This window comes from Gossypium raimondii, chromosome 5 (genome assembly GCF_025698545.1).
Source record: "Gossypium raimondii isolate GPD5lz chromosome 5, ASM2569854v1, whole genome shotgun sequence".
Taxonomy (NCBI): Eukaryota; Viridiplantae; Streptophyta; class Magnoliopsida; order Malvales; family Malvaceae; genus Gossypium; species Gossypium raimondii.
In genome coordinates, this window is record NC_068569.1 from 29972737 (window position 1) to 29990241 (window position 17505).

General features: G+C 31.8%; 1 protein-coding gene, 1 long non-coding RNA gene and 1 pseudogene across 2 annotated transcripts; 1 reads left to right on the forward strand and 2 right to left on the reverse strand.

Moving 5' to 3' along the window:
- On the reverse strand, positions 1–4168 carry LOC105771000 (putative disease resistance RPP13-like protein 1). Its single transcript, XM_012592388.2, has one exon. The coding sequence runs from the start codon at positions 3982–3984 to the stop codon at positions 202–204; it is 3783 nt and encodes a 1260-aa protein (XP_012447842.2). The 5' UTR covers positions 3985–4168; the 3' UTR covers positions 1–201.
- Positions 4169–8768: 4600 nt separating this feature from the next.
- On the forward strand, positions 8769–9534 carry LOC105771005 (uncharacterized). Its single transcript, XR_001126380.2, has 2 exons — positions 8769–8906; positions 9172–9534. It is a non-coding gene; the product is annotated as an uncharacterized LOC105771005 (long non-coding RNA).
- Positions 9535–9827: 293 nt separating this feature from the next.
- On the reverse strand, positions 9828–14124 carry LOC105771001 (putative disease resistance RPP13-like protein 1; annotated as a pseudogene).
- Between the last annotated feature and the right edge of the window lie 3381 nt (positions 14125–17505).

Genomic DNA, 17505 nt, shown 5'->3' on the forward strand with positions numbered 1-17505 from the left:
TTAAGTTACAACCATCATCTTTTCACCATCATAATTCATTTGGATGCCAATCAACTACAACTTACAGAAAAAGCAAAATTAAACATAACTTCCTCATCTACTTCTACCAAACTTACAAATCACACTTTTTGTTTCATGTCTATCCAAATATGACTGCAATACCACCCTCTGCACTTCTTCTTTTCTCACTCACTGCCCCTTCTATATCATCACTTCACCCCCAATTTCAATGACAGGGATGTGGGAAATGTTGGCCCAATCTTTGCCTTTCTCCTTTTTACAACGTTCCTCCAGCAAAGGACAGTTCCTAATTTCCAAACAAGAAAGAGAGGGAGGGAGCATGTTTGGGGGCATGGATTGGAGCTTGGGACAGCTGCGGATATTCAATTCGCAAAGAGAGGTGAGGTGTTGAAACCCCTTATACTCCAAACCCTTTAGATTTGGAAGACCCCAGATCCAGAGAGTTTCAAGAGAAGAGGGAAGCAGATGTTCGTCTGGAAAACACTCCATCCCTACTTCTGAAACCCCGATATAGAAATATGTAAGAGAAGGGAGTGTATGCAAACTCCATTCCCTTTTCCTAATCAAGCTCTCAATTAGTTTATCACTTCCTCCGATTCTAATTTCTTTTAATTTGGAGGGCAAACCCTCTTTTGGAACCCTCTCTATTTCTGGACAACCATCTATTAACAACAACTCGAGGGAAAGAAAGACAGAGTGCATTTGCTCTGGCAATGACTTTAGACTTTTGCAACTCCAAAGCTCAAGTCGGGTCAAATTGGTGACAACTAATCCATCTTCAATTTGAAGAGATATCAAATTTTGGCACCACCATATTTCCAAAGAATTGAGACATGTTAGATGCTGGTGGTGAGAGCCCTCTAAAGCTGCACTAATAAACTTCAAGTCTTCACATCTAGAAATATCAACATGCTTTAGCATAGGAAACGATCCTAATGGGAAAGATTCCAGTTGACCAAACTTCGTATCTTCTATCTCCAAAGATTCAAGGGATGTATACAAGAAGATTTTGGAATGATCAAAAGCTTTGCACTGCTCGATCCTCAGTTTTTTCAGTGTAATAGACACACTATCCTCAGGAAGGGATTTGATATTAGAACAACCAGAGATAGTTAACTTGTCGAGATGAGTGCAGTGTTGCAACATCTGTTCCAATATGGAATCATTCATATTCGAACCTCCAATTTCCAACTCTCGAAGCCCACAAGGCAATGGCTCCAATTGCAATGCGTTGCATTTCTTTAACTGAAGTTCACAAATGCTTGGTGTCCTTGGGAGAAAACATTCAAGCTTCTCACAATTTGCAATCACCAATTTCTTTAAAGAGGGGAGGTGTTTAGGTATAGACTTGATTAGCTTTGGACAACCCCTGATGCGTAGCTCTTGCAGAAGGGAGAAAACTTCATCATTCCTACACAACCATTCTTCCCACCCAGCCATTTCCTTAAACACTAGGATTTCAAGAGATCCAAATGGTTTAGTCGAATCTTGTCCATTACTGTAGAACTCCTCACCAACCATTACAACTTCGCTGAACCCAGAAATGGAGAGAGATTTCAAAGATGATAATTGGCCAAGCGGAGGCAAAGATATGCAAAATTTACAATCTTGCAACTCCAAAGATACCATATTTGAGAAGAAAAAATGCCCCACCCATTCTGGAAATCTCGTGCCTTTGTAACTTTCAATAACTAGATGCTTCAAGTTTGTATTAGGCTCCAATTGTTCCAATACTTCTCTATCATGCTTTGAGTCACCATCAATATCATCATATTCACCCCATGTCAACTTCAACTCCTTAACATTAACCTTATCCTTCAAATTGGCATCTTTGGCATCCCTGGCATATACAACATTTTTCAGTCTTGAAATGGCAAGTCTTCCCCGTAAATGCTTGAGCTTTCCCAACTCATTAATGCTTGAACCAGTTTGATCACCTATAACAAAATCTGTTAAGATTCGAATATCTTTCAACTTACCCATCCCTTCTGGCATCCCAGTTAACTTTGCTCCCCTAATATCAAGATAAAGCATGTTGATCAATCTCCCCATGTCTCTCGGCAACTCAACAAGGCCACTGCATCCATTGAATGTCAATGCTTGCAAATTATACAATGTACACAGAGAATTTGGCAACCTTGTGATTGAAGTTTTTGAGAGATTCAAATTTCGTAGATGCTTCAAGTTACTAATTTCTTTTGGCAATTCTTTGATATTGACATACCCAGCCAAAGAAAGCACTCGTAAGCTTGATTTCATCAACAAATCATGCATTAGCACATTGCTAACAAAGCAATAGTAAGAACTCACATTTAGGAAAGCACGCAGACGTTTTGCTTCAGGTAAGTTCTGAAATTTTTGTCGCACATCATAAAATTCTTGGACATTGGACAAATGACGAGTCCTTTCGATTATTTCACAAGAATCACCATTACCTTCCAATCTGCAAATAAACCCTCCAGCGATAGATTTAGCCAAATCACTGATTAGATCATGCATGACAAAACTAGATTTCTTTCCATTCGATTGCTGAAAAAATGACCTCAATCTTATATCTTCAAAATAGTCATCACCTCGTTCTTCCACATCACCATGGTCATTTGGAAGCTCTAAAAGACCTTCAGCCATCCATAACTGAATTAGTTCTTCCTTCTCAAATTCGTAATCTTTAGGGAAAATTGAACAATAAACAAAACATCGCTTTAAATGTGAAGGAAGATAATAATAACTCAATTTCAATGCGGGAAGAATATCATTTGGTAGGTCCCAAAAATTGCTATGTAATATTTTGTTCCATTTAGCAGCGTCTAGATTACAACGCAGAAGACCTCCTAGAGTTTTTGCAGCCAGAGGGAGGCTGTCACATCTTTTGACAATTGCTTTACCGATTGCCATCAGATCTGGATGCATGCTTGGGATTGTACCAACGAATGCATGCTTTGCAAATAGCTCCCAACAGTCATCATTTGATAAGGTCTGTAGAGGATAACTTGGAACAGTCTTCATAATGGAGGCAACACTTTCATGACGTGTTGTTACAATAATCTTGCTGTTTTGTGCCCCAAAACTGAAAGGAATTCTGAGCTCATCCCAATCAGCAGACCTTAAGTTCCAAACATCGTCTAAAACCAATAGAAATTTCTTTCCCGACAATTTGTGACTGAGTTGAAGTTGAAGCTGATTTAAGCTCTGACTATCATCATAACCACCAGGGAGCTCTTGGAGGATGGCTTTAGTTACTTTGAAAGGATCGGATTCTTCCGAAACACACACCCATGCTTTGGGCTCAAACCATTCGGCCACTTTCTGGTCATTATAGATCAATCGTGCGAGCGTGGTTTTGCCAAGCCCGCCCATACCCACAATGGGAATCACATCTACCTTATCATCAGCGGACAGATTTTGACGGTGCAGCAACTCCATTATATCTTCTTTTTCACCATCTCTGCCATAAACACCAGACTCGTCCACCAAAGAAGAAGTTGCACGTGATCTCCGATACTCCTTTTCTGCTCCAGAAATTCCTTCCAATTTCAGGGTATCTTTCTGGCTGACTATATATTCTAGTCTCCCAAGGATCTCCTCCAGCTTTGACTGCATCTCATCTTTGAAAGGATTGAAACAAGAGAAAATGCTACTAACCTGCTTCATAGCAGTGGTTTGATATTCGGATTCGATCTTGTTCCGAAGAGCTTCGGTAGAGATCTCGTCCAGGAGGTCCTCGGCATCATAAACAGCATCTTTGAGCTCATCAATCCAACTTTTGACATTTGGGCTGGTAATCTGCTTATATTCAGCATCATCCAACACAGCTTTCACCGACATCAAGGTTGGCTTCAGTTTTTCCCGCAGCATAGCTTCAAGTTTCTTTCCTTTGATAAACCTCAGAACATCGGCAGAAACAACCCTATCATGCAGTACCTCAATGGAAGCAGAGAGAAAAGCTTCAGCCACCATAGCCATGTTTACAGTGAACAAGAAGAGTTCTTGAACACAAGAGAAGAAGGTTGCAAAGATGAAGGATATGAATATGAAACAGAAGAAAGAAAGTGCAAAGCAAATTGCAAACAAGGAACAGTAGAAGGAATGGATGAAGGATGAAAGGGGAAGGCTTTAACTTGCAAATACTTGAGTTTTACTTATTACGATGCAAAGGAGACATTAGTAAAATGCTTAATTCCCCTATTTTGTTAGAATAATATTGTTTTTGAGAATTTATCAAAAAAAATATATATTGTTTTTGAGAAATAATTTTATAAACTTTATTTATTTGTTTCAATTGATTATTTTATATTATTTTATTATTATTTGATATATGAATTTAACTTATAAATAGGCACTTTTGCAACATTAAAGAATACACTAATTAGATATTAGAACTCATAATACATTTAAAGAATTTTGTATTTACGTTTTGAGGGTTCTTTGTTTTAAGGTTTAGTTTTTATCTCCATTTTTGTACTCTTCATTCTTTTTCGGGTTAAAATATGTCATAAGTTCTTATACTTTCCGTATTCATGTACTTTTATTTTTGAGAATTTAGTTTTACTTTTAAATATCAAAATTAAAGTTCAGTTGTTATCACCATTAAAAATATTTTGTTAAATTAATGTGCATTACAACGTGATTTTTTGTTACATGACTAAAAATATTTTTGTATTTAAAATGTGCCATCAACAAAATTGACAAAAAACAAATTTTCAAATCTGAAAAGTAGAGATTAAATTCTTGAAAATAAAAGTACAAAGACCTAATTCCAAATTTGTGAAGAGTACGTAGACTTATGACATATTTTAACATTTATACTACAAAATATTTATTATTAATACATTTTAATTATAATAAATATTTATTATTAAATATTTTAGAAGAAAATTATTTAAACAAAATTGAAAATAAACTTGATATTAAATTTATTTTATCTTGCTTTTCCTAGCTTAGAAAATTGACTATTCTTTTACAAGGGAAGTCTTCACTTTGATTGTGTTGATGGGATATGTCTCTTAATTATTGAGTGGGAAATTTTGTTCTACATTCAGTCATTTTCAATACTACAAAATGGCATAAGGACAAAACCACAAATTTAATTAAAATATTACATAAAAAGGAAATAATTATGATACAAATTATTAACCAATCACAATTTATTAAATATATAATATTTCTTGATTATATGATATAATCTGTTACTTATGAAATCACCCCATTGAATTTAATTTGCAACCATTTCTAATTTTGCAATCTCAAAAATTGATTTTTTTAAATTACCCTCAAAATCATAAATTTAATTTTTGTATAATAATTTATTTAGTTTTTCACTTTTTAGTTTTTGAGTTTATATTGTTGATCAAATCATCTAAAAATGAATGAAAAAATTATCATTTAATTTTGTTGACGTGACATCTACGTGTATACTATATAAACAATTAATTAATTCCTTTTTGAACAATCTCATTATAAGATCTGATCATATCTATTAATTAATTCCTAAAACTACTCATAGCCCCTTCCCAACCCATAAATAGAAAGATAATAATGCGCTTCAGCGCACATAAATCCATGTCCTCCTGCATCCATGCCAATTTAGTTAATATTCAATTGGTGCAATTAATTAATTTTTTAAACTAAAGATATTGAAAATATATTTTTATATTTTATACTTTTTAATTTATTAAAAATATTTTTATAATTTTTAACTTTTAAATTTTAAAAATGAATTATTTGCTAAAGTGGCATCCATGTGACAATCCACGTATATATCATATTAGCAAATTTAACAAACGTTATTTTTTATCTATGTTAATGTGATTTGATAAACAATACAACTTTATGAATAAAAAAGACAATTTTAAATAGAAAATTAAATATATATATATATATATATTAAATTAGAGGATGAATTACTATATTTTTAGAAAATATATAAACGTATGCGTTATTTAACTGTTTGTGGGACATGTCTCAAAAGTATTAGTGGGAACTTTATGCTTTACAGATGAACATGCAACATCTAAATTTAATGACACGATAATTAAACCAAAACTTAAAAAATACACAAATGAAGAAATAATATGGAAAAGTAACTAAAATATATCACTTTGATCAAATAATAACAACACAATAATACACAAATATTTTGAAATTTATACTACAAATTAAGTAAAAGTATTATGGAGTTCCATGTATTAGAACTTGGATGCTAGTTTGTTCTCATTATTTAAAAATAGATAAATTAGTCTCGTACATTAGATTAAAGAACAAAATGATTATTCTATGAAAAATTTCATCCGTTTCACCGCTAAAACTAATTAGTTGAACGGTAAACTTAAAGTTTTAGCAATCTAATTGGCATGGATTCAAATATCATTATATATGTATTGGTTTTGTTAAAATGAAAAGATTAAAATACTCTCAAATAATATGACTTATTTTAAATACGGAAAGACATTTTCATAATTTCCTACCTAAATTGATACTCAGCTAACTCGTTACATCAACTCATGCAAAAGTTTTATTAATAATATATGTAGAAACCACTTTTTGAAAACAAAAATAGCGTAGACTTAAAAAAAAAATTGGAGTCGCCACTGATCTTTTATTGAGGTGTGACCGGATCACCTTGAAAACAATTTTGGTCTATGAGTTTTAAGAAAAACGAATTCAGGAGTCTGTTACGTACGAGGAAAGGTTAGCACCCTCGTAACACCCAAAATTGGTACATAATTTATTATTAGTGTCTTATAGTCGAATGTCAAAAATTCAAAAAGACTAAAAATGATCCCCTTTTATTAATAACATATTTTTAAACAATATTTGTATAATTTTGCACATATGTAAAAAGGTCTTCTCACCCCGAGGCAACAAAATATTGTATCCCATAAGTTAGGATACAACAATTGAATTCACGAGCATAAGCTAACCTTTAAAAACCTTTATTGAAACTTTGTGTATTTGAAAACTACAAACGTTTGACCATCTTGGTTCAATAAGAAAATCGAAACCCCGTAAGTTAGGGCACAATTCCTCAAAGTTCCAAAGGCGATATATAAGTTTTCCTTTATTTAAAAAATTTCGTCTCGAGATATCGAAATGTCATATCCAATGAGTTAGGACACAACATTTTGAATTCCCGAGATAAGTTTTGATTTGAAATTTTTACGTTTGAATTGAAAAAGGGATACTCGGTTACTTAAATTCAACGAGGAAAATTGAAGCCCAGTAAGTTAGAGCACAATCTTCTCGAGAATCTTGGATACCGATTATTGCTTTATTTTGAAAACTTTTGAATAAAACGATCTTAATGCATTAACGAGACGTAATCTTTTTGACAAATAAAGCGCAAAGGGGATGACAATATATAACGCAAAATGATAATTCGTAAACTAAAATGTATACTAATGAGCGACGAAGAATCAAGAAATACGAATAAATAATACCATACATATAAGAGCAATAATCCTACATCAAATGTAAACATCAACATTCAAAAGATAATAAACTAAAAGCTAAATAAAAAAAAGTACCAAGCAAATTAATACAAATAAAATGTAACAAGTTTTTAAAAAATAAATTAACAAATAATATGAAAGAAGGAAAATAATTTTAAAATAAATAATATATATACATGTATGAAAGTTTGAAATAAATCAAAATATAGTAAAAATAAATAAATACTACATAAAATAATAGTATCTATATAAATTTTAAAGTAAATATTATATAAGAAGTAAATCAAAATACATAAAAGAATATACATATATCAACCTAAATAAATAATACATATAAAATGAAAAATCTAATAATAATATGAATGATAATATATATACATAATAATATATAAAAAAAGAGTTGAAATAAATGAAATATATAAAGTAGGGTTTTTTAAAAGAAAATAATTATATATATATATATATAGAAATAGGTAAAAGATATATAATAATATGAAATCAATAATATATTATATGTACATATATGTATAATAAATATAGTTTAATATAAATTGTATATATATATAGAGAGAATAGTATTGTATAACAGTATTATCGTATAAATTTTAAAGCATAAAAGTATGTATAAGTGAATTTTAAAATATATTATAAAATAAAACCATAAATTATATAAATTATATTGGATTAATATAAAATATATATAAAATAATACATGATGAAATTAAATAATAATATATGATAAAAAGAATTAAAATAATAGTACATAATAAAATAAAATAATGTATATATAAAAGGTAAACAAATATATAAACTAATACAATAATAATACCTATAATAATAACAACAACAATAATAATAGTAATAATAATAATAATTAATTAATTAATAAAAAAACCAAATAACAAAAAGGATTAAATCGCAATTAAAACTGAATTAACAGGAAAAATCGCAATTAAAACTGAATTAACAGGAAACAAATAAAATTTCAATAAAGTGAAGGATTAAAACACAACATGCGGATTACATGGGGGCCAGATTGGAAATATTTCCTTTCCCCAAAACGCTACGTAGCGATATGGATTAAAATGTCATAAAGGTAAATTTTTTGGGCCAAATTAAAAGAGGAAGAAGGGGCCTAATTAAAACATATCGCAAAAGTGGAGGTCTAACTGCGAAATTTCCCTTTTAGGGCAAGAACGCGCGTACCCTACCTACGGGTCAGGTCGAAGCGAGGATCTTGCCCTTATCCAAACGGCGCCGTTTTGGTATTTTATTTAAACAAATTTTTTTAAAAAAAAAATCATTTTTGCCTTGAGGGCAAAGAAAAACGTGGCCGCCTCCATTCTCTGCTAGGGTTCAACCTAGTCTCAGTGGTCCGTAACCCCCCTTTCGCCATGGAGCCACCGCGAATGGTGCTCGAAGCCAACGGGTGTCCAGGTAAGTCGCTCTTTTCCCTTTTTACACCCTTTTTTACACAAGTGAAAGTAAAAGAAATAAAAAAAAAAGAAAAAGAAAACTAGAGAAGAGAAAAACGAATCACCTTTAAAATATTCGAAAATTTTTTTTTATTTGTATCCAATATCCCTTCTACAGATTTTCAAATGGCTTTATATAGCCGAAAAAAATAAAATAAAAAATGAAAAATATAGAAAAATTCTTATTATTTGTTGTACTTTCTGTTAATTTTTGCATTTTTTCGCAGGTACGAAGGCTGTTGTGTTGACGTGTCGATGCACGTGGGATGGGTGGCACGCGTGGCTGCTGTGTGAGGGAGGCGTGCGGCGGCTGAAGCTGTTTCAGAAACCCTAGGGGTTTCTGGAAAATTCAATATGGGCTATTGAATTTTTTTGGGCCTATTGTAATTAGGTTAGATTAGGCTAGAATTGGGCTAGGGTAATTTAGGCCTGTAATATTGGACTTTGATAATGGACTTTTATTTTTTATCTTTTGTTTATTAGTTTTTTTTATTTTTTTACTTTTGGGCCTGGACATATTTGGGCTTGTACAATATAAATATTGTATTAATCTTTTTTTAAATAGTTGTTACAAAAACACTTTCATGGAAGATCACTTATTTATTTATTAAACATCATTTATTAATGATGAGCAAAATTTGATTCGATTCAAAAAAATAAAAAGAAGAGAAATTTGAATAATTTGAATAATTGATTGGTGTAAGTCATTGGTGAAGTTTGAAATAATATTTTTATTAGCAAAAGTTATAAATTTATTTTATTTCATTGTATTACAATTTATTTATATATCTTTAAATAAACAATTAAAGGATAAAAATAAATAAATTAATTAAATTAAATAATTTTACTTTAATACACACCTTAATGTTAATGGTAATAATACTAAATAAAAACAATAAATAATTTACTTAATAAAAGATAGTTGATATTCCATAATGGAATGCTGTAATTCAACATTAAACATAACTTCCTCATCTACTTCTACCAAACTTACACATCTCACTTTTTGTTTCATGTCTATCCAAATATGAATGCAATACCACCCTCTTCACTTCTTCTTTTCTCACTCACTGCCCCTTCTACATCATACTCCACCCCCAATTTCAATGACAGGGATGTGGGAAATGTTGGCCCAATCTTTGCCTTTCTCCTTTTCACAACGCTCCTCCAGCAAAGGACAGTTAATAATGCACAAATGATAGAGAGAGGGAGGGAGCATGTTTGGGGGCATGGTTTGGAGCTTGGGACACCAGCCGATAAACAAATTGGAAAGAGAGGTGAGGTGTTGAAACCCCTTATACTCCAAACTCTTTAGATTTGAAAGACCCAAGATCCCGAGAGTTTCAAGAGAAGAGGGAAGCAGATGTTCATCTGGAAAACACTCCATCTCTACTTCTGATTCCCGGGTATAGAAAGATGTAAGAGAAGGGAGTGTATGCAAACTCCATTCCCTTTTTCTAATCAAGCTCTCAATTAGTTTATCACTCCTTCCGATTGAAAATACTTTTAATTTGGAGGGCAAACCCTCTTTTGGAACCGTCTCTATTTCTGGACAATCAATTATTGTCAAATCCTCAAGGGATGGAAAGACACAGTGCATTTGCTCTGGCAATGACTTTAGACTTTCGCAACAGAAAAGCGTAAGCCGGGTCAAATTGGTGACAGGTAATCCATCTTCAATTTGAAAAGATATCAAATTTTGGCACCCCCATATTTCCAAAGAATTGAGACATGTTAGATGCTGGTGGTGAGAGCCCTCTAAAGCAGCACTAATAAACTTCAAGTCTTCAAATCCAGAAATTTGAACATGCTTTAGCATAGGAAACGGTCCTAATGGGAAAGATTCCAGTTGATCACACTTTGTACCTTTTATCTCCGAAGATTCAAGGGATGTATACAAGATGATTTTGGAATGATCAAAAGCTTCGCACTGCTTGATCTTCAGTTTTTTCAGTGTAATAGACACACTATCCTCAGGAAGGGATTTGATATTAGAACAACCAGAGATAGTTAACTTGTCGAGATGAGTGCAGTGTTGCAACATCTGTTCCAATATGGAATCATTCATATTCGAACCTCCAATTTCCAACTCTCGAAGCCCACAAGGCAATGGCTCCAATTGCAATGCGTTGCATTTCTTTAACTTAAGTTCACAAATGCTTGGTGTCCTTGGGAGAAAACATTCAACCTTCTCACAATTTGCAATCACCAATTTCTTTAAAGAGGGGAGGTGTTTAGGTATAGACTTGATTAGCTTTGGACAACCCCTGATGCGTAGCTCTTGCAGAAGGGAGAAAACTTCATCACTCCTACACAACCATTCTTCCCACCCAGCCATATTCTCAAACACTAGGATTTCAAGAGATCCAAATGGTTTAGTCGAAGCTTGTCCATTACCATAGAACTCCTCACCAACTACTACAACTTCGCTGAACCCAGAAATGGAGAGGGATTTCAAAGATGATAATTGGCCAAGCGGAGGCAAAGATATGCAAAATTTACAATCTTGCAACTCCAAAGATACCATATTTGAGAAGGAAAAATGCCCCACCCATTCTGGAAATCTCGTGCCTTTGTAACTTCCGATGACTAGACGCTTCAAGTTTGTATTAGGCTCCAGTTGTTCCAATACTTCTCTATCATGCTTTGAGTCACCATCAATATCATCATATTCGTCCCATGTCAACTTCAACTCCTCAAGATTAACCTTATCCTTCAACTTGGCATCTTTGGCATCCCTGGCATTTACAACATTTTTCAGTCTTGAAATGGTAAGTCTTCCACGTAAATGCTTGAGCTTTCCCAACTCATTAATGCTTGAACCAGTTTGATCACCTATAACAAAATCTGTTAAGATTCGAATATCTTTCAACTTACCTATCCCTTCTGGCATCTTAGTTAACTTTGTTCCCCAAATATCAAGATAAAGCATGTTGATCAATCTCTCCATGTCTCTCGGCAACTCAACAAGGTCACTGCATCCATGCAATGTCAATGCTTGCAAATTATACAACGTACACAGACGCTTCGGCAACCTTGTGATTGAAGTTTCTGAGAGATTCAAATTTCGTAGATGCTTCAAACTACCAATATCTTCCGGCAATTTATTGATATTTTTATACCCAGCCAAAGAAAGCACTCGTAAGCTTGATTTCATCAACAAATCGTGCATTAGCACATTGCTAACATTTACCCAATAGAAAGAAGAGTTCACATTTACCCAATAGAAAGAAGAGTTCACATTTATGAAAGTACGCAGACCTTTTGCTTTAGGTAGACTTTGAAATTTTTGTCGCACATCATATAGTTCTTGGACATTGGACAAATGACGGGTCTTTTCAGTTATTACACAAGAACCACCACTCCCTTCCAATCTGCAGATGAATTCTCCGGTGACAGATTTAGCCAAGTCACTAATTAGATCATGCATGACAAAACAAGATTTCTTTCCTTTTGATTGTTGAAAAAAGGACCTCAATCTCAAATCTTTTAAGTACTCGTTACCCAGTTCTTCCGGATCTCCATTATCTTTCGAAAGCTGTAAAAGTCCTTCAGCCATCCATAATTGAATAAGTTCTTCCTTTTCGAATTCGTAATCTTTAGGAAAAATTGAACAATAAGCAAAACATCGCTTTAAATGTGAAGGAAGATAATGATAACTTAATGTTAGCGCTGGAAGAATATTACTTGCAGTATTTGGTATGTCCCAAAAATTGCTATGCAAGATTTTGTTCCATTCATCAGCGTCTAGTTTACAGCGAAGGAGACCTCCAAGTGTTTTTGCAGCCAAAGGAAGGCCGTTACACCTTTTCACGATTGCTTCACCAATTGCCTTGAGATCCGGATGCGTGCTTGGGGTTGTACCAACGAATGCATGCTTTGCGAATAACGTTCAACAATCATCATTAGATAAGGTCTTCAGAGGATAAGTTGGAATAGTCCTCATAATGTCGGCAACACTTTCATTACGTGTGGTTACAATAATCTTGCTATTCTGAGCCCCAAATTTGAAAGGAATGCTGAGCTGCTCCCACACAGCATAGTTTTCATTCCAAACATCATCCAAAATGATTAGATATTTCTTTCCCAACAGCTGCTCTTTGAGTTTAAGTTGAAGCTGATTTAAGTTCTGGTTTCCATCACAGCTTCATTTGGTTTCTTCAAGAATGGTTTTGGTTACCTTGAGAGCATCAAATTCCTCTGAAACACACACCCATGCTTTGGGGTGAAACCATTTATCCACTCTGGGGTCATTGTAGATCAATTGGGCAAGGGTGGTTTTTCCGAGCCCGCCCATACCCACAATGGGAATCACATCTATCTGATTTTTAGGCAGATTTTGAGGATCCAACAACTTCATTATTTCTTCTTTTTCATCATCTCTACCACAAACATCAGACTCGTCCACCAAAGAAGTTGCAGGCGTTCTTTGAAATGCCTTTTCTCCTTCAGAGTTTTCTTTCAGACCCAGAATCTGTTTTTGGTTCAGTAGGTTGTCTAGTCTCCCAAGGATCTCCTCTAGCTTTGACTGCGCCCCATCTTTGAAAGGATTCAAAGAAGAGAAAAAGCTACTAACCTGCTTCATATGAGTAGTTTGATATTCTGATTCAATCTTGTTCCGAAGAGCTTCAGTAGAGATCTCGTCCAGGAGGTCCTCGGCATCATAAACAGCATCTTTGAGCTCATCGGTCCAACTTTTGACATTTGGGTTGGCAATCTGCTTATTTTCAGCATCATCCAACACTGCTTTCACCGAGATCAAGGTTGGCTTGAGTTTGTTCAGCAGCACAGCTTCAAGTTTCTTTCCTTTGATAAGCCTCAGAACATCGGCAGAAACAATCCTATCAAGCAGCACCTCAATGGAAGCAGAGAGAAAAGCTTCACCCACCATAGCCATGTTTTTTCTTTTGGGGATTTTGGTAAAGAAAGGTTTAAAGGAAGATGGAAAGGGAAGTAAAAGCAAACAATGGAGAAGAAGAGTTATTGAGCACAAGAGAAGAAGGTTGCAAAGATAAAGGATTTGGATACGAAAGAGAAGAAAGAAAGTGCAAAGCAAATTGCAAACAAGGAACAGTAGAAGGATTGGATGGAAAGATGAAAGGGAAAGGCTTGAACTTGCAAATACTTGAGTTTAGTTTCAATAAAGATGAAACAACCTTATCCTTGCAAACGGGACTTTTCTTTTTACGATGGAAAAGAGACATTAGTAAAATGTTTAGTTCCCTATTTTGTTGGAATAATATTATATTAATTAATAATTAGCTTTCTTTTTTTTAAATGGGAAAATAGGTATTAATATTTTAGGTTTTCAAAAATATGTGTTGCTTTAATTCTGATTCTAATTATCAAATAGAACTTAAGGGCATATTTGGTTCGCTGTAATGAAATAGAGATGTAATAGAATAGAGGCGTAATAGTAATTCAATTGTTTGGTTGAATGGAATGGAATAGAACTGTAATAGTATTATTGTGTTTGGTTGAATGGAATGATGTTGTAATAGCATAAGGAAGAAAACTAAAATGACTAGAATACCCTTAGCAGAAATTTTTTAGGTAGACGATTATTTTTATTGTTATTAAATTTTAATAAGATTATTAATATAAATAATAAATAATTTAATCATATTTTAACATAATTATTATTAAATATAATTTAATAAAAATATATAATTTAATAAAATTCTTAATATTAAATATTCTTATATGAATTTACTAAAATCATAATATATAATACTATAAAATATAATTTAAAATAATTATTATTAAATATAATTTAATAAAAATATATAATTTATAAAATTCTTAATATTAAATATTCTTATATGAATTTACTAAAATCATAATATATAATACTATAAAATATAATTTAAAATAACTATTATCAAATATAATTTAATAAAAACATATAATTTATAAAATTCTTAATATTAAATATTCTTATATGAATTTACTAAAATCATAATATATAATACTATAAAATATAATTTAAAATAATTATTATTAAATATAATTTAATAAAATATATAATTTATAAAATTCTTAATATTAAATATTCTTATATGAATTTACTAAAATCATAATATATAATACTATAAAATATAATTTAAAATAACTATTATCAAATATAATTTAATAAAAACATATAATTTATAAAATTCTTAATATTAAATATTCTTATATGAATTTACTAAAATCATAATATATAATACTATAAAATATAATTTAAAATAATTATTATCAAATATAATTTAATAAAAACATATAATTTATAAAATTCTTAATATTAAATATTCTTATATGAATTTACTAAAATCATAATATATAATACTATAAAATATAATTTAAAATAATTATTATTAAATATAATTTAATAAAATATATAATTTAATAAAATTCTTAATATTAAATATTCTTATATGAATTTACTAAAATCATAATATATAATACTATAAAATATAATCTAAAATAATTATTATTAAATATAATTTAATAAAAATATATAATTTAATAAAATTCTTAATATTAAATATTCTTATATGAGTTTACTAAAATCATAATATATAATAATATAAAAATAATATATAATCTACTTTATTATTTTTAAACCGCTATACATATTTAATGTGCTAAAATATCATTAGTGAAACAAATAATTTAATTAATTCTACAATAAAAAATTAGAAGTAATAAATAACTTGAGAATTATATTTTGCATAAACATAATATTCATATATTAACAAAAGGTTACATGAAATTCATGAAATTTTATGTCATAATCCATATGTTATACAGTTTTACAACATCAAAAAGTTAGAACATTGTAATGACATACCATCCCAAATATTACAAACAGAAAAAGTTACCAAAATAAAAATCAACAGAACCATGATTTTTAATGGTCAGCAAGAAATCTTCTGACCCATTCCAACCGCACATCAGAAGGTAAACTAAAGAAAATGAGCATTTGCGTTGGATGATCTGGAATTTTGCTCAATGCTCGATAGCGCTCATCTACAGTTAAACCTTCTATTTCACATAAGGTTGGATATAAATTTATAGCTTTTTCTTGGATGATCTGGAATTCTTCTGACTTTTTTTAAACTATCACATCAGAGGCAATACTCCTACTGATTTGTTCGCCAATGGCCCGCATATTTTCCGCCAATAAAGTGGCAACATCATGAAATGAAGAAGAATTATGATCACTTGCATCAGAATTCTTTTTTTTCTTCTTTGAAGATGTGGAACCCCTTTGGTTTCTATCTGGTTGCGGTTCTGTAGTAGAAACATCCATGTCATCCAAAGAGGGATCAGCTTCGTAGTCATAGAATTCGTTTCTTTCTTCATTAATATCTGTAGTAGGTACATCCTCAACATTTATTTCTTCAATAACATCAGCGGCTGTTTGAGTATCTTTCCCAGTGGCTCGATCTTTTGAGTAAATGACAGTAAGTTAGTCGTAGTAAGGGAAACTACGATGTTTGAATTAATCGGCTTCTTTATGACTTTATAAAAATGAGGAATTCATATTAGTTATAAGTTTGGTCAAAATAAGATAATAAAGACTTGAAATAATTCTTACATTTAAATAAGAGTTCCAAACCGCATCTTCAGCAACAACGAGCTGCCTATACTCATCCCAACCAAAACTGCTATTGTTTTGGCCATTAAGCATGTCATACACGATTGACCAATCCCTTTTTAGTAGTCTAATCCTCGATTCAATATTAGGTCTAGCCTTTAACATTGCATTGGGTAGAGCTTTTTCTAACATCTTTTCCAACTCATTTAAATAACCGGCTTTGAACCCCGTATCAATATTAAAGGTTCCAACATTGTGCAAGTCCACCATATAGGAAACCAATGTTGCATCTTCTTTTGGAACCCATTTCCTTTTGGTTCCTCGAGAAGTTTGGGAAGAAACATTTGATTCTGAAACACATGACATAACTATCTTAAGAAAAAAAACAAATTAAAATTAAGTTTAATATCATGAATCAAAAGGTGAACACTTTATAAAATTAAAATTAAGTTCAATATCATGAATCAAAAGCTCAACACTTTATAAAATTATAACACATGATGAATGAAAAGAAATTAAATTATAATTCAACAAGTTTAGAACAATACAAAAAACAATTCAAACACCACCAAAGTTTCACAAACTAGGTACATAAAATAACATAAACAAATTAACTCAAACTCATTTTGTCCCTAAACCTAACTAATTTCTAGATGCTTGCCATTCATCGAACATTTGGTTGGCTAGTTCCATCCTCCAAGTAGCCTATGCATCCGATGGATGAATATTTATGATATCCGGTTCATCGTCATCTACCACATTACTAGGTAATCCTTCTCCCAACTCCGCTTCAATAGGATCAATACTCATATGGGTTCGAATAAAATTATGGAGCAGACAACATGCAATACTGATTCTATTGTGCACCCTTACATGATAGAATGATGGACTCCTAAGTATTCCCCATCTAAGTTTTAATAAACCAAAGCATCTTTCAATAACATTACGTGCTGAGGCATGTTTCATATTAAAAAAATTC

Coding starts and splice junctions, on each gene's coding strand:
- LOC105771000 (XM_012592388.2), bottom strand. CDS start 3,984: ATGGCTATGGTGGCTGAAGCTTTTCTCTCTGCTTCCATTGAGGTACTG.